General features: G+C 37.0%; 1 protein-coding gene across 1 annotated transcript in view; it reads right to left on the bottom strand.

Annotated features, from left to right (window-relative positions):
- The window catches only part of SLCO1A2 (solute carrier organic anion transporter family member 1A2), a 50,653-nt gene extending 25,277 nt beyond the window's left edge, over window positions 1-25,376 (bottom strand). The window contains exons 1-7 of the mRNA XM_052640097.1: window positions 25,317-25,376; window positions 21,013-21,154; window positions 19,370-19,502; window positions 11,751-11,857; window positions 5,938-6,084; window positions 1,625-1,723; window positions 330-545 (exon numbers count right to left, since the gene is read on the bottom strand). Coding sequence (XP_052496057.1) covers window positions 330-545; window positions 1,625-1,723; window positions 5,938-6,084; window positions 11,751-11,857; window positions 19,370-19,502; window positions 21,013-21,154; window positions 25,317-25,376 — 904 coding nt within the window. The remainder of the gene's footprint in view (window positions 1-329; window positions 546-1,624; window positions 1,724-5,937; window positions 6,085-11,750; window positions 11,858-19,369; window positions 19,503-21,012; window positions 21,155-25,316) is intronic.
- Window positions 25,377-27,524: the final 2,148 nt, after the last annotated feature.

The following is a 27,524-nucleotide window of genomic DNA, read 5'->3' as shown; positions in this document are numbered from 1 at the left end:
ACTGAAGCAACTTAGCAGCAGCAGCATGCTCTATATAAAATAGTTTTTTAAAGCAAATGGGGACAAATTTATTTACTTACTTATTTGAATGCCCAGGTTGACATAAAATTTTATAGAAATGCTGATCTGAGATAATTCAGCTTCTAAATAATATCGCTTATTTTCATATAATAGCATGTGAAGAATCAGGCTAGCTAGAAATTGACTGCTGTCTGCTAATATCAAATTATTTTCATGTAGCCTAGCACACTGTAATGTTAGACTAAAATACAGACATAATTATAGAAAATATAAAGTAAATTATATAGACTTGAAATATTTATATTTGCCTTTAGTGATTCCATCCCTTTTCTTCTTGACATCTTCTTGTTTCTCTTTGTCATTTTTAATGATCTCAGCATTATGTTCTAGTCCTTCCTTTGGAAGCGTTTTGGGCAAAAAGAAAAAAGGAATGGCAGTGAGCACATTCACTCCTGCACAAATCAAAAAGCCAATCCACCATGCACCAACCCAACGAGTATCAGTGGGAGTTATGGTCAGATCATCTGTAAAGAGATATACACATTTTTTTATTAGCTTAAGTCATTATTTCCTGTACAAGCTATAGAAAATTATTACCATTACAGCTGTCAAGTTTTAGCCAAGTATAGAATTTGTATAAAATTCAGACATTGATAAAACTTGTCTGAAAACATATGGTATTACAATATTGCCTAGCAGTAAACTAGTTTGACTATCTGTCCTACCAGGTAAGGAATTAATAAATAGGTACAAGGGCTTCTCAGGTGGCAAAGAACCCCCTGCCAATGCAGGAGATGCCAGAGACTCGGGTTTGATCCCTGGATCAGGAAATTCCCTGGAGTAGGAAACGGCAACCCACTCCCATATTCTTGCCTGAGAAATCCCATGGACAGAAGACTGGTGGGCTACAGTTTGCAGAGAGTCAGACACAACTGAGCACACAAAAAATATATATAAATAGGTATATATTAATTAGCTATAAGGGGACTTCCCTTAGAGCTCAGTTGGTAAAGAATCTGCCTGCAATCTGGTTTGATTCCTGGGTCAGAAAGATCCACTGGAGAAGGGATAGATTACCCACTCCAGTATACTTGGGCTTCCCTTGTGGCTCAGCTGGTAAAGAATCCGCCTGCAATGTGGGAGACCTGGGTTTGATCGCTGGGTTGGGAAGATCCCCTGGAGAAGGGAAAGGCTACCCACTCCAGTATTCTGGCCTGGAGAATTCTATGGATTGCATAGTCCATGGGGTCACAAAGAGTTGGTCACAACTGAGCAACTTTCACTTTCACTTTCTACTTGTTATCCACAAATGATTGCTTGATTTTAAAAAATTCAAACTGATGTGCTTAAATCTCCTGAAAAAAAAAAAAATGATTTGTGCGATAGAATGAGTATTGGATTCTGTGTTAGAACATCAGCATTTTATCATGCTCTCCTGTTCACTGGTTTGAAATACTTGAAAAATTTTTTAAACTCCTCAACCTCAACTTGGTCACCTGAAAAGTAGAGATTCTATCTGAGGGTCAAGTAAGCAAAATTTAAATGTGATATACTTGATGATGTTTTGTGTACTATAGACATTGTTTAGATTTTATGGAATTACCTGTGTTCACCGATTCAGTGTCAACATAAATATTTGCACAGAATGACGCTAATGAAAGACCAATCAAAGGACCAATGATAGCTCCTGTTTCGATTAACCCTAAAAATGAAGGTAAACGTAAAGTTATGGTAAAGTACTACACCCACATAAAGAGTTCTAATCCCATGAAGAGTCTGAGGATCAAATTGTTTTTACCTGAGATATTTTTGCCTTATGTATTCAATCTGTTGGAAACTTACTTGGTTTATAATAAGTAACATGGTTGTTTCTTTAAATGTTGAAAAAGGAATCTCATAATTTGACGCCACTTTCTCTAGGCCTCCAAATTCTCTTTCACACCAGGTTACAAGTAAAGGCTTGTGATTAGAAGTGATTGGCTGCAGCAGGATGCGAATATTGTATGCAAACTCCTTTCTCCAAGATGAAAATATCCCTCTTCACTTATGAAAGACTAACTTAAAATGATCAGAGTGTTTGTATGACTCCATTCCTTAATAATAATTTTGAAATGAAACTAAGGAAATGCGAATCTTTAAATTCTATGGCATCATATTCCACAATCTCAAATTGACCTGGTAAATTGATAAGACAAAGATTAGATTAATAGACTGTCTATATTATGATTCAAAACCATTTTCTCTTGTGGTATTATAGATTGGTTAGAGTGATTGCCTTTTATGGCGAATTCTGTTGCGTTTTGTGAGTAAACCATTACTGTGTCCCATTTTGGAATAGAATTTTCAATACTGTATCATGGGTGGATATTTTGATTACAGCTGAGATCTTGCTATTGATAAAGTCACATTATAGAGCAAAAACCTTTTGATGTTTTCCACAGTCATATTTTTGAATGAATTTTAAAGCAATATCAGGTTATGATAAATTCCATGTGGCATATTCTCAGAAAAATTTCATTCCCAAATCAACAACTTGATAATGTCCTTAAATGCACAAACTTCTAAATTTTGATAAAATCTAATTATCTATTTTTTTCCTCTTGTTGCTTGTGCTTTTGGTTTCATACTTAAAAACTGTTGTCTAATTCAAAGTCATGAAGATTTACACCTATGTTTCCATCTAAGAGTTTCACAGTTTACCTCTTACATTTAGGTCTTTTATCCATCTTGAGTTAAATTTTTGTATATGGTACCAGGTAGGAATCCAACTTCATACTTTGGCACCTGGATAGCCAGTTGCCCTTTAACCATTTGCTGAAAATAATCTTTTCTCATTGAATGATTTTAACATCTATCTTACAGTCAATTAACCATAGAGGTATGGGTTTATTTCTAGAGTAGCACTTCTATTCTATTGGCCTATATATCTACCCTTGAGGCAGAATCACAATGTTATTATTATAATTTTGTAGTAAATCTTGAAATCAGAAGTGTGAGTCTGTTGTGTTTTTTTTTTAAATTTTGTTTATTCATTTATTTTTGACTGTGCTGGGTCTTCGTTGCTACCTGTGCTTTTCTCTAGCTGTGGTGAATGGAGGCTACTCTCATTGCAGAGCACAGGCTCTAGGGCACACAGGCTCAGTAGCTACGGTACATGGATTTAGTTGCCACAGGCATGTGGGATCTTCCTGGACCAGAGGTCAAATCTGTGTCCCCTTCATTGGCAGATGAATTCCCAACCACTAGGCCACCGGGGAAGTCCATTGTTCTTATTTTTTAAGGATGTTTTGGCTGCCCAGTGCCCCTTGCATTTCCATTTGCATTTTAAGATCAGCTTGTCCATTTCTCCAAAAATAAAAGCAACTGGTATTATAATTTTCCTAGGCATTGCACTGAATATGTAGATCAATTTAGGGAATACTCTCAAGTTAGAATACTTGAACTTTTTCTAGTTCTATCCTCATTTTTAATGATACTTCTCTTCCATCTTACTGTCATATCCTTTCTTATCCTCCACATTCCCCTTCATCCTTACTTGACTTTTTACTCGTCTGGATTGTTATCATCAGCTATCTCGTGACTTGTCTATAATTCTGAGTCTATAGTGATCCTTCCCTGCTTCCGTTAAAAATCAAGGCATGAGCTTCTTCAACTTTCTTCTTTGTTACTTCAAAATAGACCTTCATTTATTGCCTATGCCTTCTCCATAGTTCTATGGGTGCGTGCACCCTGCACACACCTGACTTCTTGATGCCTACCCTTTCTGTCTTCTCTGATGTCTTGTTCAACCAAACACTCTCTCTTGTGTATTTGTTCAATCTCCCTCATCCACTGATTTCTGCAATATATCAAATTCACACTGATTTCATTCCTGTCATTACACTCTGCATCTACTTCCTCACCACTCACTCGACTCAAATGCTATCACTTTCTACTCACAAAACTCTCAGTGATCTCTTTGCCACTTGTCTATGTTAGTTGCTCAGCCACTTATCTGGTGTCCTTTTCATGGTCTTCATCTTACCTGGCCAGCTTTCTTTTGATGCTCTTCCTCTTAAGACTCAGAAATCTGTGCATTCATCTATTGTTCTACTTTTTCCCTCATGACTACCCCTTCTTTTAATTTTCTTCCTTCTACTTCCTTCCTTCCTTCCTTCTACTTCCTCCCTTACTTCCTTCTACTCTACAAATAAGAATTGTTGCTTTAGTATATTATCCTGGGACCTTTCACTATATAGAATAAGTCATCCTATCACAATCTATTTCTCCCTCTTTTTTTTATTTTTGTCTCTGTATTGATGATTCTCAAATTTTATGTCTAGCTTTTATATTCTCTCCTAAACTTTACAGACATGCATGGAAATTTTTTCTTGGTATATAGCTAGTTAAATTATACCTGGCCATATTTATTTCACTTTCCCCTAAGTTTAATGTAATTTTTCAAATCTAATTATATACATATTTATCAAATTTTATTTATTTATAATTATGTAGCTATTTGGTTTCCCAGGTGGCTCAGTGATAAAGAATCTAACTGCAGATGAGGGTTCAATCCCTGGGTCAGGAAGATTCCCTTGAGGACAGCATGGCAACCCACTCCAGTATTTCTTGCCTGGAAAATCTTGTGGACAGAGGAGACCAGTAGGCTACAGTCCAGATGGTCACAAAGAGTTAGACACAACTTAGCAACTGAGCACATGTAGTTATTTATATACTAAATTTTATATGGACAATGTCTTACTCATCTTAATACATCTAGAGATTATCAGTTGTTTCTATGTATTATATACTCTAATATTTGTTGAAGAAAGAAATACATATTTTAACAAGGCATTTGTTAATTTATTGCAGGTGAGCATTTTGTATTCTTTCAATATAAGTATGTAGAGGGATTTGAAAGGATTGAATAGAAAGACACTGAAAAAGATTATTGCAAAATCAATAAGCCATCAAAAATCTCCCAAAGTTGCTTCAAATAATGGTTCCTAAATATTTTAACTCCTCATTATGTGTAGCTCTGTTCCTACCTTCTCTCACCCTCTTTGATTTTTTTGGTTTAAAAAAGCTATTTCAACATTAATAGCAAAATGTCCCAGTATTCAAAGTTATGATTTTACAACTAACAACAGATGGAATAACTAAGGAATATAAACAAATTATATACAATAAATTAAGACCTTTTAGGAGATTGTAAGGCAACATACAAAGGTGGATGTTAAGTTGCCTGTTGTGGGAGGTAGTGATAGATTTTAGGAAAGTAAATTTCAGGAAACATAATCAAAGGTCTGAAGACAGATATGTATGGAAAATGTTGTAGAGAGGTTGTGATATCATAGAGAGATTGTGATAAAGAGAAACTATATAGGAAACTAGATAAATTGAGGGCAGAGCTAGGAATAATTGGTGGGCTCATATTTAATAAAGAGTCAGCATACTTCATCAACATGAGAGAGAAGACATTTAATATATTTGAGAAAAATTATATTGCAAAAATTTTTATAAGAAATTGATTTTAAATACTACAGGTCAAATGACCAATATCAAAGCTAACAAAGACCTGAACAAAAATAGAAGTAATGAAAATAGAAAGATTTTGAATAAATGACATTTTAGAGAAAATACTGCTAAATTTCTTCACAGATTGGGTATACATTGGTGCCAAGAAACTGAAGAAGGCAAATAGAACTCCAGGGGAATTAGATTATTGGTATTTTCAATAATAAAAAGCTATTTTAGCAAAGTGGCTTACTTGGAGATAGCCTATAATTGCTCTGTTCAACAAACGTTAATTGATGGCCAATTGCACCAAAGCACTCTGTTCAACATTCTGGAAATGTCTAAGCATCTAAATAAATAACTCATATCCATGCTCAAGGAAATTACTGAAAAGAGGCTAAGGTAGATTTTCCAACTCACCAATATACAAAGGAGAGTTTTCAGATTTGGCAAAATCTTCTATGTAGGAAATACCCAAAGGCATGATGGGAGTTTCACCAATTCCACGTACAATATTTCCTACTAATACATACACCCACATTAATGATTTAACTTCCTTCACACATTCTGCATTAAAAGAAAAAAGCATTGCATTAGTGTTTGAGTAGCAAAATATTAGCAATATTTAACTCTCAGTTTTTAGTAAGCATGTCACAGTTCTTATGTGACCCCAGCACTTACCAACAACTTACAGTGCCAGAGTCTGGATGGGAGGGGAGGTTGGGGGAAATGGACACATGTATATGTATGGCTGAGTCCCTTTGCTGTCCACCTGAGAGCATCTCAACATTGTTAATCAACTATTTTGTTGTTGTCATTTCATTGCTACATCATGTCTGATTCTTTGTGACCCCAGGGACTGTAGCCAGCCAGGCTTCTCTGTCCATGGAATTCTCCAGACAAGAATACTGGAGTGGGTTGCCATTTCCTTCTCCAGGGGATCATCCCAACCCAGGGATCAAACTCATATCTCCTGCATTTCAGGCAGATTCTTTAGCACTGAGCCACCTCAGGGAAGCCCATTAATCAACTCTCTCGTTGTCGCTATTTAGTTGCTATGTTGTGTTCGATCCTCTGAGACCCCATGAACTGTAGCCCACCAGGTTCCTCTGTCCATGGGATTTCCTAGGCAAGAATACTGGAGCAGGTTGCCATTTCCTTCTCCAGGAGATCTCTCTGATTCCAATATAAAACAAAAAGTTATAAAAAAATATATTGAATTCAAAGCAATATTGCATAAAGTGAAAAAAATTTACTACATCAGCAAAGACTCATTGGGCCATCTCTTTTGCATTTTCAAACAAATACTTAGGTACGGCCAACAATAAGCGGTATCCTGGAGCCAGTTCCTACTGGGTTAGAAGAGATGAGTATACACATCTCTTCCCAATTCAGTATTTAGCAGTAGTTTGGTGAGAGTATTTACACCACAGAAATTTGCAAACACTAAAAATCATAGCTTTTTTATTCCCCTCCAGAGACTTAATTTACTAGCAACTACTGAACTTAGTTAACTGCTATAACTGCTACCCAATTTATATACTAACTTTGGGGAGAGGAAGAAATACAAATATCTCTTTCTAGAATTGTTACTATATTTATAAGATTTAAGAGTTTACGTTCTCTACAGTTATAATTATTTTATAGAAACTAAAAATATTTAACTGCGTAGTAATGTAGAGTCCACTATGTATTTGACCACCAAATAACTTTTTCTAAAATTGGAGTACAGTGACTTACAATACTATATTAGTTTCAGGTAAACAACACAGTAATTCAATGTTTTTATAGATTATACTCTATATAAGGCTACTATAAAATATTGGCTATATTCCCTGTGTTGTACAATATATCCTTTTGTCTAATTTATTTTACCTAGTAGTTTGTGTCTCTTAATTCCCTTCTCCTGTTTTCCCCTCTCCTATCCTTCTCCCCACTGGTAATCACTAGTTTGTTCTCTGTACTTATGAGTCTGTTTTGGATTTGATATATTCATTCATTTGTTTCATTTTTTAGATTCCACATATAAGTCAAAACATACAGTGTTTCTCTTTTTCTGACTTATTTTGCCAAGCATAAGACCCTCCATGATGTGGTAAATGGCAAAATTTCATTCTTCTTTGTGGCTAACATATTCCATTGTGTATATACCACATATTCTTTATTCATTCATCTGTTGATGGATATTTAGCTTGCTTCCGTATTTTGGCTATTGTAAACAATGCAACTGTGAACATTGAGATGCATGTATCTCTATGAATTAACATTTTTGTTTGTTTATATATATATACACACACACACACATACAGGAGTAGAATTGCTGAATCGTAAGGAAATATTAGAAAGGAGAGACATTACTTTGCCAACAAAGGTCTGTCTAGTCAAGGCTATGGTTTTTCCAGTGGTCACGTATGGATGTGAGAGTTGGACTGTGAAGAAAGCTGAGCACCGAAGAACTGATGCTTTTGAACTGTGGTGTTAGAGAAGACTCTTGAGAGTCCATTGGACTGCAAGGAGGTCCAACCAGTCCATCTGAAAGGAGATCAGTCCTGAGTGTTCATTGGAAGGACTGATGCTAAAGCTGATACTCCAATACTTTGGCCACCTCATGCAAAGAGTTGACTCATTGGAAAAGACCCTGATGCTGGGAGGGATTGGCAACAGGAGGAAAAGGGGACGACAGAGGATGAGATGGCTGGATGGCATCACTGACTCGATAGACATGAGTTTGAGTGAACTCTGGGTGTTGGTGATAGACAGGGAGGCTTGGCGTGCTGCAGTTCATGGGGTCGCAAAGAGTCGGACGTGACTGAGTGATTGAACTGAACTGAACTGAACTTAAGGAAATGGCTACCCACTCCAGTATTCTTACCTGGGAAATCCCATTGACAGAAGAGCCTGGCAGGCTGTAGTCCATGGGGTCACAGAGTCAAACATGACATAGCCACTGAACACCAATATGTTAGCTCTATTTTTAATCTTTTAGGGACTTCCATACTGTTTTTCACAGTGGCTATACAAATTTACATTCCCATCAGGGGCCTACAAGAGTTCCCTTTTCTCTGTATCATCACCAACCTTTGTTACTTGTCATCTTTTTGAGGACAGCTATTTTGGCAGGTGTAAGATGGTATCTCATTGTGGTTTTTGATTTGCATTTTCCCAGTGAGTAGTAAACTGTGCCACCTGCAGAAGTGAAGGTCCTGAACACAGCTGGATCTTGAAATTTCTTGTGAGGCTATCTGTCAGTCATGTCCAGTCCAGAAAATCATAATTTCCATTTCTTGGTATTCATATTTTATCTTGACGAGCATAAAGATTTATGTCTATAGATATTAAGCAAATTCTAGTTTTCCTCTAAGGCAAAAAATGAATATACCAAGGAATCAAAGAATCGACACACTCTCCTGGAGGCACACCATACTGGGAAGGCACACCATATGGAGGCACACCATGTTTATCTACTACAAAGCACACTAAGAAAAATAGGAAATAGGACCTGAATCATTCTTTGGTAAAAACCAGCTCAAGGAGAACACAGGCTACTGCTGATGTCACTGTTTCCCTTTGTTTCCCCAGGGGGTTCCTTTAGCTTAGAGTTTCTGAGACAGCTATTCTTAAACTCCTTTGAACTATTTAGAATAAGGACCCACTATATAATAGCACAGGAAACTCTACTCAATACTTAATAATGGCCTATATGGGAAAAGAATCTAAAAAAGTATGGTTGTATGTATAACATTCACTCTGCTGTATACCTGAAACTAACACAACATTTTAAATCAACTATACATCAATGAAAATTTAAAGAAAAATAAACTATTTGCTTCCCTCTTATTTCATCCTGGTAGTGAAATTTCCAACTTAGGGGACCACCATAACTTTCACTAATATGAATCCAGCATGAAAATGTCCTCATCACAGGAAAAGAAGTTCTGGTCTGAGGCAAGTCAGTAAGGTCACCTCTTTGCTATAGAATATCAATTGTTTGCTATTACGTCGCTCAGTCATGTCTGACTCTTTGTGACCCTAGAGACTGCAGCACACCAAGATTTCCTGTCCCTTCACTATCTCCTGGAGTTTGCTCAAGCTCATGTCCCTTGAGTCGGTGATGCCGTCCAACCATCTCATCCTCTATCTTCCCCTTCTCCTCCTTCCGTCAATCTTTCCCAGCATCAGGGTCCTTTCCAGTGAGTCAGTTCTTTGCATCAGGTGGTCAATAATATAACACAAATCTTAAGAATTTTCTTTCTATCTCTGTTTCCTATTTAGATAATTGTATAGACCCAGATAATCATGATGATGTGATCACTAATCTAGAGCCAGACATATGGGAATGTGAAGTCAAGTGGGCCTTAGAAAGCATCACTATGAACAAAGCTAGTGGAGGTGATGGAATTCCAGCTGAGTTATTTCAAATCCTGAAAGATGATGCTGTGAAAGTGCTGCACTCAATATGCCAGCAAATTTAGAAAACTCAGCAGTGGCCACAGGACTGGAAAAGGTCAGTTTTCATTCCAATTCCAAAGAAAGGCAATGCCAAAGAATGCTGAAACTACCGCACAATTGCACTCATCTCACATGCTAGTAAAGTAATGTTCAAAATTCTCCAAGCCAAGCTTCAGCAATACGTGAACGGTGAACTCCCTGATGTTCAAGCTGGTTTTAGAAAAAGCAGAGGAACCAGAGGTCAAATTGCCAACATCCGCTGGATCATGGAAAAAGCAAGAGAGTTCCAGAAAAACATCTATTTCTGCTTTATTGATTATGCCAAAGCCTTTGACTGTGTGAATCACAATAAACTGGAAAATTCTGAAAGAGATGGGAATACCAGACCACCTAACCTGCCTCTTGAGAAATCTGTATGCAGGTCAGGAAGCAACAGTTAGAACGAGCTGGAATCAAGACTGCTGGGAGAAATATCAATAACCTCAGATATGCAGATGACACCACCCTTACGGCAGAAAGTGAAGAGGAGCTAAAAAGCCTCTTGATGAAAGTGAAAGAGGAGAGTGAAAAAGTTGGCTTAAAGCTCAACATTCAGAAAACGAAGATCATGGCATCTGGTCCCATCACTTCATGGGAAATAGATGGGGAAACAGTAGAAACGGCATCAGAATTTATTTTGGGGGGCTCCAAAATTACTGCAGATGGTGACTGCAGCCATGAAATTAAAAGATGATTACTCCTTGGAAGAAAAGTTATGACCAACCTAGATAGTATATTTTAAAGCAGAGACATTACTTTGCCGACTAAGGTCTGTCTAGTCAAGGCTATGGTTTTTCCTGTGGTCATGTATGGACGTGAGAGTTGGACTGTGAAGAAGGCTGAGTGCCGAAGAATTGATGCTTTGAACTGTGGTGTTGGAGAAGACTCTTGAGATTCCCTTGGACTGCAAAGAGATCCAACCAGTCCATTCTGAAGGAGATCAGCCCTGGGATTTCTTTAGAAGAAATGATGCTAAAGCTGAAGCTCCAGTACTTTGGCCACCTCATGCAAAGAGTTGACTCATTGGAAAAGACTCTGATGCTGGGAGGGATTGGGGGCAGGAGGAGAAGGGGACGACCGAGGATGAGATGGCTGGATGGCATCACGGACTCGATGGACGTGAGTCTGAGTGAACTCCGGGAGATGGTGATGGACAGGGAGGCCTGGCGTGCTGCGATTCATGGGTCACAAAGAGTTGGACACGACTGAGCGACTGAACAGAACTGAACTGAACTGATAGACCAAATCGTCAGTATAAACCCATCCTTCTAAGATGCTTTCCACAATGGAATTAACTCTACAGTGGCCCTTGGCAGGATGTGTTTGCCTTATTTTTTTTAACATCTGTTTATTTATTTGGTTGCAACAGTTCTTAGTTATGGCAGGTGGGATCTTTTTAGTTGCGGCATGGAACCCTTAGTTGTGGTGTATGGAAACTAGCTCCCTGACCAGGCCCCCTGCATTGGGAATGCAGTCTTAGCCACTAGATTACCAGAGAAGTCCCTAACTTTTTTTAAATAACCATTTTAAGGAATAGACAAAGCAGTCTTAGTAAGTATATGCAAATATAAGAGGACTAACATTCTCTGTTCTCCATTCCTATTCTCTGTGATCCTCTCAAAAATCCTGGGGAGAAAATATCTTTTTGTTCATTTACCTTACTTAACCAAACCCAATAACTCATTCAAAGCCCTTCCATAGAAAGTGTTCAGTTACAAATTAACTAAAGTAATGAAATTTATAACCTGATGGGTCCTCTGTTGGTTTGAAAATCTGGGTTCCATTTTCCATACACAAGAAACTGTTTGAAGACAAATTGCCGGAAACTGAAACTGTAGATTCATATTCATATCTGTATGAACACAAAAACACAATTGTGTTACAGAGTTTATGAGGACAACGTGAGCATTGTGAAGATGTTCATGCTTCATTTAAGATACAACATCCAAACCCAGGAAATGAGATATCTTTTTATCTTTGCCACCCAATCATCCTGGTTTGATGTTGCCAAAATGAACTTGCCACTCATGTAAATGTCCAATTCACTCACAGTTAGCTTTTGATTATCTGCATATCTACACTTTAGATTACCTACCATCAACCTTTTGTGATTTTTAGGTGATCATTTCCTGGAATATTACTGTGGGATAAGGAACAAAAACTAAGAAAAATAATAGACTCTACAAAGTATAATTAGAAAAATAAAGGCTTGTGGGGGGAGAGGAACAACATAATGAAACAAGTCTCCCATTTTGTTTTCTCTAAGGTTTGCTCATAAGATACATATTCCCACTTTCTGAGAATTCAAACAATAATCTCTTCATGCATTTACCAATCTCCAAGAAAAACAAAACATTTGCCCATCATAATGAGAGAACTTTGGATATTCAAACACTATGACAGTGCAGTGTAATGACGTTTTCTCTTCTCATAAGAACAAAATGGTTAATAGATTATGAACGTATGCCTTATATACCATAGGCAAATTACCACAAGAATCCTAGGCCCTTTCCAAAAAGTAGATTATTTTTTAATTTTTGTTGGAGTATAGTTGATTCATAACGTTATGTTAGTTTCTGTTGTACAGCAAAGTGAATCAGTTATACATATACATATATCTACCACTGTGTGCAAGAATCCCTTAGAAGAAATGGCGTAGCCATCATAGTCAACAAAAGAGTCTGAAATGCAATACTTGGATACAATCTCAAAAATGACAGAATGATCTCTGTTCATTTCCAAGGCAAGCCATTTAATATCACAGAAATCCAAGTCTATGCCCCGACCAGTAATGCTGAAGAAGCTGAAGTTGAATGGTTCTATGAAGACCTACAAGACCTTCTAGAACCAACACCCAAAAAAGATGTCTTTTTCATTATAAGGGACTGGAATACAAAAGTAGGAAGTCAAGAAACACCTGGAGTAACAGGAAATTTGGCCTTGGTGTACAGAATGAAGTAGGGCAAACGCTAATAGAGTTCTGCCAAGAGAACGCACTGGTCATAGCAAACACCCTCTTTCAACAACACAAGAGAAGACTCTACACATGGACATCACCAGATGGTTGACACTAAAATCAGATTGATTGTATTCTTTGTAGCCAAAGATGGAGAAGCTCTATACAGTCAGCATAAACAAGACCAGGAGCTGACTATGGTTCAGATCATGAACTCCTTATTGCCAAATTCAGACTTAAATTGAAGAAAGTGGGGAAAACCAACAGACCATTCAGATATGACCTAAATCAAATCCCTTATGATTATACAGTGGAAGTGAGAATTAGATTTAAGGGACTACATCTGATAGACAGTGTGCCTGATGATCTATGGGTGGAGGTTCGTGACATTGTACAGGAGACAGGGATCAAGACCATCCCCAAGAAAAACAAATGCAAAAAAACAAAATGGCTGTCTGAGGAGGCCTTACAAATACCTGTGAAAAGAAGAGACGTGAAAAGCAAAGGAGAAAAGGAAAGATATAAGCATCTGAATGCAGAGTTCCAAAGAATAGCAAGGAGAGAGATAAGAAAGCTTTCCTCAGTGATCAGTGCAAAGAAATAGAGGAAAACAACAGACTGGGAAAGACTAGAGATCTCTTCAAGAAAATTAGAGATACCAAGGGAACATTTCATGCAAAGACAGGCTCGATAAAGGACAGAGATAGTATGGACCTAACAGAAGCAAAAGATATTAAGAAGAGGTGGCAAGAAAACATAGAAGAACTCTACAAAAAAGATCTTCATGATGGAGATAATCATGATGGTGTGATCACTCACCTAGAGCCAGACATCCTGGAATGTGAAGTCAAGTGGGCCTTAGGAAGCATCACTAGGAACAAAGCTAGTGGAGGTGATGGATTTCCAGTTGAGCTGTTTCAAATCCTAACAGATGATGCTGTGAAAGTGCTGCACTCAATATGCCAGCACATTTGGAAAACAGCAGTGGCCACAGGAAAAGGTCAGTTTTCATTCCAATCCCAAAGAAAGGCAATGCCAAAGAATGCTGAAACTACCGCACAATTGCACTCATCTCACATGCTAGTAAAGTGATGCTTAAAATTCTCCAAGCCAGACTTCAGCAATACATGAACTCTGAACTTCCAGATGTTCAAGCTGGTTTTAGAAAAGGCAAAGGAACTAGAGATCAAATTGCCAACATGCACTGGATCATCAAAAAAGCAAGAGGGTTCCAGAAAAACATCTATTTCTGCTTTATTGACTATGCCAAAGCCTTTGACTGTGTGGATCACAACAAACTGTGGAAAATTCTGAAAGAGATGGGAATACCAGACCACCTAACCTGCCTCTTGAGAAATCTGTATGCAGGTCAGGAAGCAATTGTTAGAAGTGGACATGGTACAACAGACTGGTTCCAAATAGAAAAAGGAGTATGTCAAGGCTGTATATTGTCACACTGCTAATTTAACTTATATGCAGAGTACATCATGCGAAATGCTGGGCTGGAGGAAGCACAAGCTGGAATCAAGATTGCTGGGAGAAATATCAATAACTTCAGATATGCAGATGACACCACCCTTATGGCAGAAAGTGAAGAAGAACTCAAAAGCCTCTTGATGAAAGTGAAAGAGGAAAGTGAAAAAGTTGGCTTAAAGTTCAACATTCAGAAAATTAGGATCATGGCAGCTGGTCCCATCATCACTTCATGGCAAATAGATGGGGAAACATTGGAAACAGTGTCAGACTTTATTTTTCTGAGCTCCAAAATCACTACAGATGGTAACTGCAGCCATGAAATTAAAGATATCTCTTGGACTGCAAGGAGATCCAACCAGTCCATTCTAAAGGAGATCAGTCCTGGGTGTTCATTAAAAGGACTGATGTTGAAGCTGAAACTCCAATACTTTGGCCACCTCTTGGAAAGAGCTGACTCATTTGAAGAGACTCTGATGCTGGGAAAGATTGAGGGCAGGAGGAGAAGGGGATGACAGAGGATGAGATGGTTGGATGGCATCACCAACTCAATGGACACGGGTTTGGGTGGAGTCTGGAAGTTGATAATGAACAGGGAGGCCTGGCGTGCTGCAGTTCATGGGATCGCAGAGAGTCGGACATGACTGAGCAACTGAATTGAGACTGATACATATATCCACTCTTTTTTAGATTCTCTTCCCCTTTCAGTCCTTATGGCTCCTTGAGTAGATTTCCCTTGCTATACAGCAAGTTCTTATAATTATCTATTTTAAATATCATTGTGTGTCTACATCAAAATCCCCATGCCCTTTCTCTGAAAGTAAATTATAAGCTGCGATAATGGAAGAAAATATCTCCAGCTAAATGTCTCTTTGTTAGAAATTATGTTGGACTAGTTTCTATATTTTTACTAGATCACAGAAAGCCAAAATAACTAAATAAATAAATTTACCCTTCTGAGTTCCAAATGAGCTAAAGAATGTTATACTAGGAAGTCACTGATAATTCTAGTTTCTATGCTATTGAACATAATAAAAAGGGTCAATATACCTTCCCCTTAGAACAGTTGTCCAGTCATGGCCACAGAGCTTGGCTGTGAACTGTGGACAAAGGCTTGTGTCTGCACACTCATGATCCCGTGACACATGCCAGCTTCAGACAAAAGACTAGCACCTTTAGCAGAGGGTAGAAAGAAATATAAATAATAGCTGAATATTATTGATGTTGTCTTGGATAGGATAGAAAATAAACGGATAGTAAAAACTTTTTGCCTGAAAACTCCTGATCCCTTCAGAAAGGAGATGTCATATCATTTTCATTTATCTGATCCACAAAACTCATCAAAATAATTCATTCTAAGTCCGTTCATCCTGAAAACCAGCAAAATGGCAGCTGATGGCTTATCAAATGGCAAAGGAAGTATAATGTCACAAAGGTAAAGAGAATGGAAGATTGACAAGAAGAAAGGGAATTTGAAATTTTGACAAGAAGATAAGATTTGGAAAATGGGAAAATCAATAAGTGGGTGGTCACTGAACTAGAAAATATAAGAGATACAGGCTTGAGGAAGTGCCTGCAGGAGAGCAACCAAACATGAGCCACACACCCTTGGAAATTTCAGAGAGAATGCTAGATAAAGGTGGGAGTGGATATGATCCCAAAAATCAGAGGACTGATTTTAAATGTGTATAAAGAGTAGTTAAACCTTTATAGGCATTGTCCACCAGCCCAACAAAAATGGCCTTTGACTGCCGACACTCAGAACAGGCACTTTGAGGACAGCTTGTTGTTGTCATTTAGTCCCTAAATCATATAAGAGGCCACACTAAAAACTAGGGATATTAAGTAAAAGAAGAATCTATGTACTGAAGAGTGAGACTCCCACTCCCACCTGGCTGGTAGCCAAGTTGCACCATGTCTCAGACAGCAGATTGGAGAACCCCTGCCTAGATTAACTGACCCATGGGCAGTGCTGAGTCAGCTCTGAACCATCTAGTCCCTGTGCTGGGAAGAAGTCCTCCCACAACCATGTCGTACAAACGCACACAGAACTTCTGGTTAGTCTGTTGTTTTATCCCTGTTTCTTAAGTATGAATAGCTAACCAAGGACCACCAGATGTGTGAAGACCTATAACATAAGAACAGAGACAAAGCAAATAAAAAACTGTACACTTGAAGGAGACAGAGACAGGAAGACAGACGAAGAAATGTAGATGGAAAAAGACATTGCATTCTTAAAATAAGAGCAAGATGTTTCTTAAAAAGATACCTTCAAAGAACAACAAACAATACCTTGAAAATTTAAAATATGATAGCAGTGTTCTTGCCTGGAGAATCCCAGGAACGGCGGAGCCTGGTGGGATGCCATCTATGGGGTCGCACAGAGTCGGACACAGCTTAAATGAGTTAGCAGCAGCAGCAGCAGCAAAAGTTAGAAATGCATTCAAAGGTTTGAAAGGTAAAGAAATCTCCCCTGAAAGTAACAAGAAGACAAAGAGATAGAAAATTGGAGAGAAACGATCAGAAAATTATAGGTTAACTCAAGAGTATAACAACATTCAGGAACGAATGGAAGTTTTATAAAGAGAAGTGGAGGAGTGAAAGTTCCAGACAGAGCATGTGTGCTCAAGTCGTGTCACAAGAATACTGGAGTCGGTTGCCATTCCTCAGTTGGTAAAGGATCTGCCTGCAGTGCAGGAGACCCAGGTTGGATCCCTGGGTCTGGAAGATCCCCTGGAGAAGGAAATGGCAACCCACTCTTGTATTTTTGCCTGGAAAGTCCCATGGACAGAGGAGCCTGGTGGGCTGCAGTCTGTGGGGTCGCAGAGTCGGACACGACCGAGCACACACACATGCCATAGGGAAATGAAAGTGGGGGGAAGGGATATTATCCAAGAAACAATACAAATCATTTTTATAAATTTCCAGATTGGAGGCACCTAGAACAATAAAGGAAAATCACTTATACCAAGGCAATTATCATGAATTCAAGCTCTGGAGTTTCAGGAAAAATCCCAGGAGCTCCAGAGAGAAGAAACTGGACACAGGGTTTAAAATGCTATAGGATTCTCGAGAAAAACATTGAAAATGATATTTTCAACATCCCTAGGGTGAAAACCTCAAACCAGGATTTTATACCAGGTAAACTGTCAACCAGGTATGGAAGGAGAATAGGAATATTTTCAGATGCCCAAGGTCTTAAAATCGTTACATCCCTTACACACTTTCTCAGAAACCTATTAGATAATGTTTTCCACAAAGAGTAAGAATGAAAAGGAAAGTGGAAGATTCGATACCCAGGAAGTAAGTAACTGAATGGAAGAAAGAAGCAAAACAAGTTGCCAAGGAGAATGGTGAGTGAAAATTCCAAGGAGGCAGTCATGCAGCCGGCATGGAGAGCCCCTAGTTCAGATTGCAGATGGGATCAGTGGTGACAGGGGAGGCAGCTCAAAGACAAAAATGAAACCGTCTGATGTGTACAAGCGTATTCAGAAGACATTGCCCTACTGGTAGAGAATTTGGTGATGATTAGTGGGAAATGAAAATGAATCAAATATAAAATGAGGGGAATTTCCCTGTTGGTCCAGTGGTTAAGAATCCACCTTCTAATGCAGGGAATACAGATTCAATCGCTGGCCAGGGAACTGAGATCCCACATGCTGCAAGGCAATTAAGCCCGTGGGCCACAACTACTGAACCGACATACTGCAACTAAGACCTGATGCAGCCAAAAATAAACCAATGAATATTTTTTAATATACTAAAATGAGGCAATTATTTAATCTAGGAAAAATTAAAAGTGAAATAAAAAAGGAAAAATAGCATGGTTCAGCTGAAATGTAAAAAATATTTACATAGTCACACATGGAATAGTGACTATGATTTTACAGTAGGAAGGCAATATGTTTATTATATAACACTAAACTATCAAAAACTAAAAGGATAAACCTTTACTTAGAAATATGGAAGCAAAGAGCAGAAGAGTAAAATGAGTTGGGCGTGGCCACCTCTGAGGAGCAGTAACATGAGTAATATTGAAGGGGTGGAGGATAACACTTTTTTTAAATAATTTTACTTTTTGCAGCTTTGTACTCATTAATTTGGTAAAAGTTAAAATAAAAATCAACCTGAAGACTAGTCTATCTCTTGGTGACCTATAATTAAACAAAAACTATAATTGTACAGAATAACATAATTAAACAGAAATAACTGGAAAAAAATTGTCTGTAGAAAGGAGTAATCCCAAATTTTTCCAGGTCCTAAGAAATTTCATCAATTTCTAACATAATTCCACAATAAGAGAACAGACTGTGTATGATTTTAGGCCATGAAATTTTTGCACCTTGTTTTATGTCCCTGGCTATGTTCCAGAGTTTCCCAGTTTACCGTCTATGGAAATTTGAATAGAATTTGTATCCTACTATTATGTGAAAACTGTATAAATTTAATTATGTTGAATTGGTTCACGGGGCTTTTCAGGTCTAATATATCCTTCTACCTCTCTGTATATTCATTCTATTAATTTTTGAGAGTTTGATATTGAAACTCCAACAAAAATCTCAATTTATCTACTTAAAAAAATAATTGCAATAGATAGTAACCTCATTCTGTATTTTCCAAATCTCTTATAAATGTGTTATCATAGTTTGATCATTTAAAAAATTAAAATTAAAAAAAGAATCTTCATCAGACTCAACTCCACAAAAGCACTGTCCCAAATGTCTGTTTCATAAATTGACATGTTAAATGGAAGTCAGATAGCCAAGAGCATAGAAGAGGCAAGAAGGACAGAATCTGCACCTACAGTTCTTTTTTGCAGTTCTTATGACAGTTCTCTGTGACTTTAGGAAGCATTATTCCTAGAAAGGAAATCCAAGCTTATTTCCTGCAGCTGAAAATTGCACCTAAAAAATCACCAGAAGCTGCAATACTTACCGGCCCATGAGGAAGTGAGGTAGTGATTGCAAGAAACACCCTAGCCCCATAACCACACATCCAACACCAATCATTATTGGTCTATGCAGTTTTGTTCCAAAATAACTCACGAATATAATCAACAAAAGATTTCCTAGAAAAAAAATTGATGTGAGAAATGAATATTTCAATAATTATGAACAAAGTCTGAATTAACAACTTCACCCAATCATTAACTATCTAGCATTCATTACATAATAAATATCTCAAATACTCTTTGTACTCTTATAATTTTTGATTTATGCAATTAAAATGTTATTCTGAGAACACTTGGCATCAGATTGCCAAAGAGGTCCTTGACACAGAAATATTAATAACCCCAGCCAATCTCTTAGTGATTCTCCATTATCTAGAGGATAAAAGTTAAGTTTTGTAGTGAGCATACAAAGCTCTCTAGTAACTTATTTCTCACTCCTGCCCATTTCTACAGACTTATAATCTAGTAATTCCCACCTGAAGCTTGGCCAGTTGATAATAGTGGGCTTAACATTGCTCTACACATGAGCTACCATGCTGTTTCATCCTTATGTTTCTTCTTCTAAGGGAATTCTCTTCAAACTTATCAACCCTGTTTCTTCATCTGGAAAGCTTTTCCTTCAAGAGCCTATCTTCCTTAAGGGAGGTTGTGTCTCTTCTCTATGTTCCTAGAGGTATTGTCTTATACCTATGTCACCATACTTACTGCATTCAGTTAAATTATTTTGCATCTATGCCCTTTATTAGACTGTGAGCTGGGTTCACACAGGGCCTATAGAAGGAGTGACTTCTGGCTCCATGGCCAGGATCTGTCACATGTGTGGTGCTAAATGAGGTCTGAGAGGAGGGAAGACTAGGAGACAAGATCAAGCATCACTGGTTTCAGTTTTGCCTTCTCCAATCTTAATTTTTCTGTCAGATACTGATTAAAAGTATTAAAGGCAACTTTCCTCTTAAAGGAAGTAAAATTCACTATAAAACTAAAGGAGTAACATTTGCATTTTCATGCCAATTTGTTCACAGGAGAAATCTTTCCCTTCCTCATTCTTTCTCTGTGTCCTCACATCTTCCCAATTAGCCACAAATATCAGAGCCCAAGAATAGACTTTATTCTTCCCTACAGGCTGTTTCTAAAATAAAGTCAGTGAGACATGAACACAGTTTCTTCTTCCCTCTGCACTTAGAAAAGAGAATTGTCAACCTCCCAGAAACAACAGGAGAAGAAAAATATGTGCTTAAAAAAAAAATGAATTCCCTTTTCCCCCTTGATATCTTCTAAACATGAAGATAAAGCCCTACAGGTCATAAATGATAGATTACATATTAGTACTCTAAATACTCTGCTGCTCATGCTAGCCGACCAAAAGACTGTTAGATTTTTAAAAATTTAACCATTAGAATAAAAAGTCCTGTGATTGGATATGTGGCAATGTTTAAGTGTTATTCGGGGATAATATTTAAATGAATTTTTTCTAAACAGATTTCAAAGTGAGCCAGGTTATTTACGCCATTTAAGAAAATGCATTCAGTCAGATTGAATGATGTAAAGCAGAAAATAAGGAAAGCAAAATTCAGACTAGCTCCATAGATAACACATACAAAGAAGCAATGCAAAAACAATTCATTACCAATCTCAAAACTTCCATTAATAAGTCCAACTAGAGATGTTGGGATGTTGAATTGTCTTTCTATTTGTGTGAGCATGGAATTCATATAAGATCCGGATAGTGTTTTGGATACAAATGCACATGTTATTGCCAACAGAAACATCTAGGAAGAAAACAAGTACAAGAGAACATGAAAAACTTATTTTTAAATGGCATATTTGCCACTTGTTGATGAAATGCCTTCTACCAAAATACTGATTGTTTCCAGTTCAAGTAACTCTTATGTTTAGAAGAACCTTTTAAAGTGAACTCTTCTTGTTTTCTATGCTATGTTCTAACTTTAAAAATTCAAAGTTGAATTAATCGATTAATGATATTGAATTTTGTAGGACATTGGTAGTCTCATTATTTTATGGAAATGTCTTATACATACATAGAAACAAGTTATCATTCTAAATAAGACATAGCAAGTGATTTAAATAGATTTTCAGCACTATAATGCTATCGTAGAACAAAAGAATACATGCATGTTAATTTTTAAAAAAGAAGGTAGCATTACACAAAGGCATTATTTCTGTAGCAAATTTGCTTAAGTTCTCTTTTACACAAAGCTATATGCAATGTTTACAGCATTATTTTGCTATTTACTGCCAGTTAATTTATTTAAAACAATATTTTAATTATAAACAATAACAGAAATATTTCTAAACTGAACACATACTTTCTAAGATAAATAAATATGAATACAATATTCCACATATTGAATCATGTTTCCTATGTATTGGTATAACTTTAGACAGCTGTCAGGCTGACACAATCCATAACAAAAATCAAAGACAACTTAACAGATAGAATCATTGTGATCAGCAGGAACGAGAATGGTTCAAATATGAAAGGCTAACATTTTGATAGTTTTATTAAGTCAGAAGGGAAAAGATTTAGACCTTAGAAAGAGATTTGAAAAAGCATTGTATACTGGGTAATCATAAGTTAGGTAGATTAATTACTGCTTCAAAATCAACAAATTATGGATGAATAGATTTATGTCAACCTGAATGGTGGTCTCCAATCTTATATCATGGGGCTTGACCTCCTTAAAAATATTTCCTGATGACATTTCCATCCTGAAAGACCATTCAATTCACTCTCCAGCTAGTACACTCATACACTAAAATCCTTACCCCTTCCATTTCTCAATCTTGAACCAACCCCATAATTTATACACTCCCTTCAAGAGAGGGCTCCAACTCAGCCATGTGCTCCTCTTGATCAGAAAATGATCTAAACATCTTCACTTTCAGATTTACCTGTCCCTGCCCCTCTAATTTTCCTCCCACTTTTAAAAGGATGGATCCTTCCCCCTATTTCAGAGAATTTCTCCATCCATGTTCTGGAACCCATTCTTTCCACTGCTGAAGTCCTAATTCATCAATTACTAACCCCCTCCTCTAATTTCAACCTCATGCTCTTTACTACCTCCCTGTCTACTAACTTATAAATATATGCAAGATATTTCTGCCCTGGTAGTTACTCCAGCTACTATCAAGCTGCTTAGAAGAACAGTCTAGATTCATTGCCTACACGAACCTTCCACTCACCCTTCAGTCTGCTACAGTCTAGCCCCTCCTGAGGCTACTAGCTACTCAGTAAAAGGTCATTAACAACTTCCTGATTTCCGCATCCAATAGATACTTCTCGGTCCTCAGCTAACTTGATGTCTCAGAGTCAGTTAGCATCATCAATCTCTCTTTCCTTCCTGAAATTTCCTCTCCCAATGCATATTTGTCTCTGCCTACCTGCTAGACTCTGGCTTCCCATTAACAAAAACCCTTTACTTTTTACATGGCAAACAAAGCCTCATCTATATCTCACTATCTATCATCTCCTGCCCCTTGTCCCCAAGCATAATATTCTATTTATAGTTCTTTTAATTCACCATGCTACTTTAAATCTCAGTGACTTTTATAGGTGGTCCTCCACTTGTAGTGTTTTCTTCACTTTGTGCATCTGATAAATGTATGTTCAATATTAAAAATTCACTAGACCGTTAAATCTATTGTGGAGTCTTCCTTGTCTTTCTACTTCCCAGGTAACCTCCTTATCTTCCCACTTTGCTGTGTTCCTGCCTATATTACAGCCCTCAGCACAGTGCACTTTATTTTTCTTAAGGAACATTATTTTTTTATTGGCCATGCCACACAGCATATGGGATCTTAGTCCCCTGCAATGGAAGACAGAGTCCTAACCACTTAACTTCCAGGGAATTCTCCACAGTACACTTTACTTATGTGTTTGGATGCCTATAACCTCCTACTTCACTATCCTGCGAGCATCTCAATGTTAGGAGCCGTATATTATTTACCTTTGAATCTTCAGTCTCACAAACAATAGGTACTCAGTGTAATTTATTGAATAAATGACAGAATCAGTATTCAAAAACATCTTGAAAAAGTTGTCAGATCTGAAAGCAAGCTGACTATAGATGAAATTCAATAGGATTAACTACATCTAAGCCAAAAGTTACCTGCACTAATTAATTTGGGGAAATCTGAATATAAATATATGTGGGAAAGACTTGGGAAATTTAAATATCCAGCTCAATATAAGTCAAAATGAATATTGTCATATGACTGACTAGATAGCATAGTTGTATCTCTAGCTATTTATCCTTTTATATTAAATACCATTTATAAAAACCATGTCTGGCATCTTCCTGTAAATCTTTGCAGAGTACACTGTAAATAATTTCACATGATTTTATAATTCAGATTTTATATTTAAAAACAAGCAAAGCCAACCAAGTACAGTATGAATCATATTTGAAAGAATAATTTATTTAACATTTTAAGAAAGGAAACTAAATAAATCATGATCCCACTTTTCTTTTCGTGAAACATCTAGGTAGGCTGTCTAACTAGTGGCTATTCCTACTCATGTCTAGTACAAAATAACCTTGATATTTATAAAGCTAGTCCTATCAGCTTTTAATAATGCCCCAGCCTTTGAAGCAAACTTGTTGAAGAGAGTCATTACTTTCTAAAAATGCTTGCTTGATGAGCATATTTCTAAGGTCAGAGAATCAGAAAAACCCAAATGATTTATTAAGCAACTGTCTTTTACCTGATAAACTTGTGCTCGCAATATTTGGCTGTCATATTCAGATAATATCTAATCCTGCCAAACTCCAACATTACAAAAAATTAAAAGCCAATTGTTAATATACAATTCTTGACTTTTATCCACAAATGCTATTAATAATAACTAGTACTTATTGGCTGTTTATGATATTCCAATCATTGTTCAGAACATGTAAAAAGAAAAAAAAATTCTATGAGATAAGAGTAAATTATCATTATCTCTTTCAGAGGAGAAAACTGGACCACAAAGAGGTTAAGCAACTTATCCAAGGGCACATAGCAAACCAGCAGTTGAACTCAGCACAAATCTAGGAAGCCTGGTCCTCAGTCTTTATTTTTAAACCCTCAGTTTTAGGAGATGGACATCAGAATTAAGGAATAATTTAAGGGGATTTTTAAAATACATAATTAATGTAGCATTTCAGGCAAAAGTAGTTTTCTAACTCTATATCATGATTCTCAACTTTCTTGTACATGTGTAGATTTTTCCTACACACATATAAAGAGAAAACAAACTTTTGATAGGAAGAAAATTGGTGGCAGTGTCATAGTTTGATAACCACTTGTAGGCACTAGCTGTAGAATCAGGACAAGTATCCAGATCTTCTGGTTTAAAATAAATTCAAATTTTGCTTGAGGGCAAAATGGTTTTATGGCTATGCAAAAAGAGTTTCTCTGAAGTAGTTAAGAATACCCGAAACAGCTAGCAAAATGGGCATTTTTCTTATAGAGCATGACTGGTATGTTGCCAAAGCTTGAAGTAAACATTTGCTTTAGTGGATCATTGTGAAGTCATCACTGAATACAGATTAACAAAGCTTTTCTGTCCAATGTACCATTTTCCAGGAGAGATCTCCATACTCCTCTCACCAGAAGGGTGAACTTTAAATAGGCCTTTGATCCAGGAAAGTAAATCGTACTGTATTATGCGTGCTTGAAAATGTTTAAGATCCTGTCTCCCATTTAAATCCTCAAAGCTATTCTGATTAAATTTCCTGAATCAATAATCCTATTTAGACACACTCTCAGTTACAAACCAATTTCATTAAAGCAAGAAATTATCAATATATCAGGTAGTATGATGTTATTATCAGATCACTGCATGAAGATATAAACAACTTTACAAGATCTAGGTTTAAAAAGAAAATACAGTACATATACATATATCCACACAAAGCAAGTCCATACCTTCAACTTGGAAAGACATCTTATTCTATGAGTTTCAATTCTTTCCTCAGTTTCTCCCATGTTGTTCTTCTGAATAGTCCAAGATATTTATGTTCTAAATCTTGATATTTCTTAATTCTAGTCTTTTAAGAAGACAAAAATCTATTAAATTACTGACAAAGTCATAAAGGGTCTTTCTTGTGAAGAAAACACTGAATCTGAATAACAGAATCAAGAATCCATTGTGTAACAAAAATACCTAGGAAGCTTCTGATTCAGATCCAGAAAGTGATGACGTTAGAGAAGGTTTAGTTGTTAGTTTTCCATTGAAAAAGTTACATCAAATCACTTTAGTTACTCTTTAGTGAGATTAAAGATTAAAATAATTTGTTATGGTCTCCTTGCAAAATAATAACCACGTTGTTAAAACAAAACTTTTCACTTCTTTAGCCAAAATAAATAAAACCAAAATGAGCTCCCTGGACTTACATGAAAATGCTGCTTTTAGGAACACATGGGCTTTGATTCGTGTTTGTGCTAAATATCTGGTTTAGCAAGCCTACAAGGGCTCAATCTCGTTTGGCCAGGCTCCCTCTTCAAGTTCTTTGGATTCCAAGACTTCCCTGGAGTCTCAAGAAGGGAAACACTTTCTGGGGCACTGCTGATTCACGGAAACCTGGGGAGACATGGAATTTTAATCATGGAAATAGCCTAAGTAAAAGCAACAAATAATTCTTTGATCTGGAAAGGAATCCTACAGCTTCCAGTTAAGAAGTGAGGTCTAGGAGACCAAACAAAGGTGGCGATCTATATGTATACATATATAATAAATAGAGATATATGTATGTCTAAGTATATATATGTAATATATAGATACACGCTTTTATATGTAAAATAAAAAGATGGCCATGTCTTTTAAATTCTACTAATGTGTTGTCAAAGATTTTGCTTATTTCCTTTCTTGAAACTAGGGCAATATTTTGTACCAAAACCAAACTATATCACTCTGACAATATTTTTTCTAGTAAATTTACTTCAAGTTGTCAGATGCTATTACAACAGTATCCCCAGGATTAATTGATTAAAATCCTCTGAAACGTATCCATTTAACAATATCCAGACTGGCCCTTATTTTTAAAAACCTGAATCTAATTCCCTACATACATTGAGGCAGTAGCCACTGAAAAATTATGTATGAATTTAATTCTCTTTAGTTCTTCTTTTGTGAAAACAACAAATATGTATCAAAAGTCTACACTATGCCAGTCATTATGCTAAGTATAGGATTCCAGCTGTGAACAGGACAGATAAGTCGCCCTAAAGACAATAAATATATATCACTAGAGAAGAATAAGGTTCTGTAGAAGGTACTTGAATGCAGATCCCAAGGAACTTATATATTTACTGGGAAAGGTAAACCTCTTCAATAAAACATATTGGAATAGAACTGGACAGTGTGTGATCAAATATAAATTGTTTGGTATGTAAGTGGTGAAAAAATTCATAGGTCATGAGTGAAAATTCTTAGAGACCACCCTTAACGATTCTGAATGACAATACAAATGAACTCACACTAAAACCCCTCCCATAAAATTCCAAATCACCTTAAGTACAGTTCAAGTTCATGACACTAGTTTTAGATAAACCCATAGACCGGGATGATTTATCAAAAGGCTGAGAACACCTCTTCTTTGGTCTTCATCTATGGGGATGCAATGCAGGAGATGCAAGAGACCCAGGTTTGGGAAGATCCCCTGGAGCGGGAAATGGCAACGCACTCACTCCAGTATTCTTGCCTGCAGAATGCCATGGATGGAGGAGACTGGTGGGCTACAGTCCAAGGGGCCGCAAAGAGTCAGACTGAGCGACTGAACATACAGTCTTCATCTGGTTTTATCATAAATTTCTTACCGTGCTTTTTCCTCATTTTTTCCTTCTCATACATTTTAAATCCCTCTCTCCTATGCTTTTTTTCCTCTTTTTTCCCCATTCTTGCTTGCTTATATTTCAGTGTATGACAGTTCAATATAACCACCCAACCAAACAATAAGAGGGAGAGAACTTATTCCTCTTGGCATCAAAGTTGTACTCATGTATCTTGGTGGCTAAAATCATGACTATTCTAAATGCCCATTTTCCCCATATTGCTACGGAGGCATAGAAGTTGGAGTTGGTAAGAGAAAATCACTCCCCTGGGGAATTCTGTGTTTCCTTACATGCAATGTGATA

Source organism: Budorcas taxicolor, chromosome 5 (genome assembly GCF_023091745.1).
Source record: "Budorcas taxicolor isolate Tak-1 chromosome 5, Takin1.1, whole genome shotgun sequence".
Taxonomy (NCBI): Eukaryota; Metazoa; Chordata; class Mammalia; order Artiodactyla; family Bovidae; genus Budorcas; species Budorcas taxicolor.
This window is presented reverse-complemented; position numbering and strand designations above follow the sequence as displayed.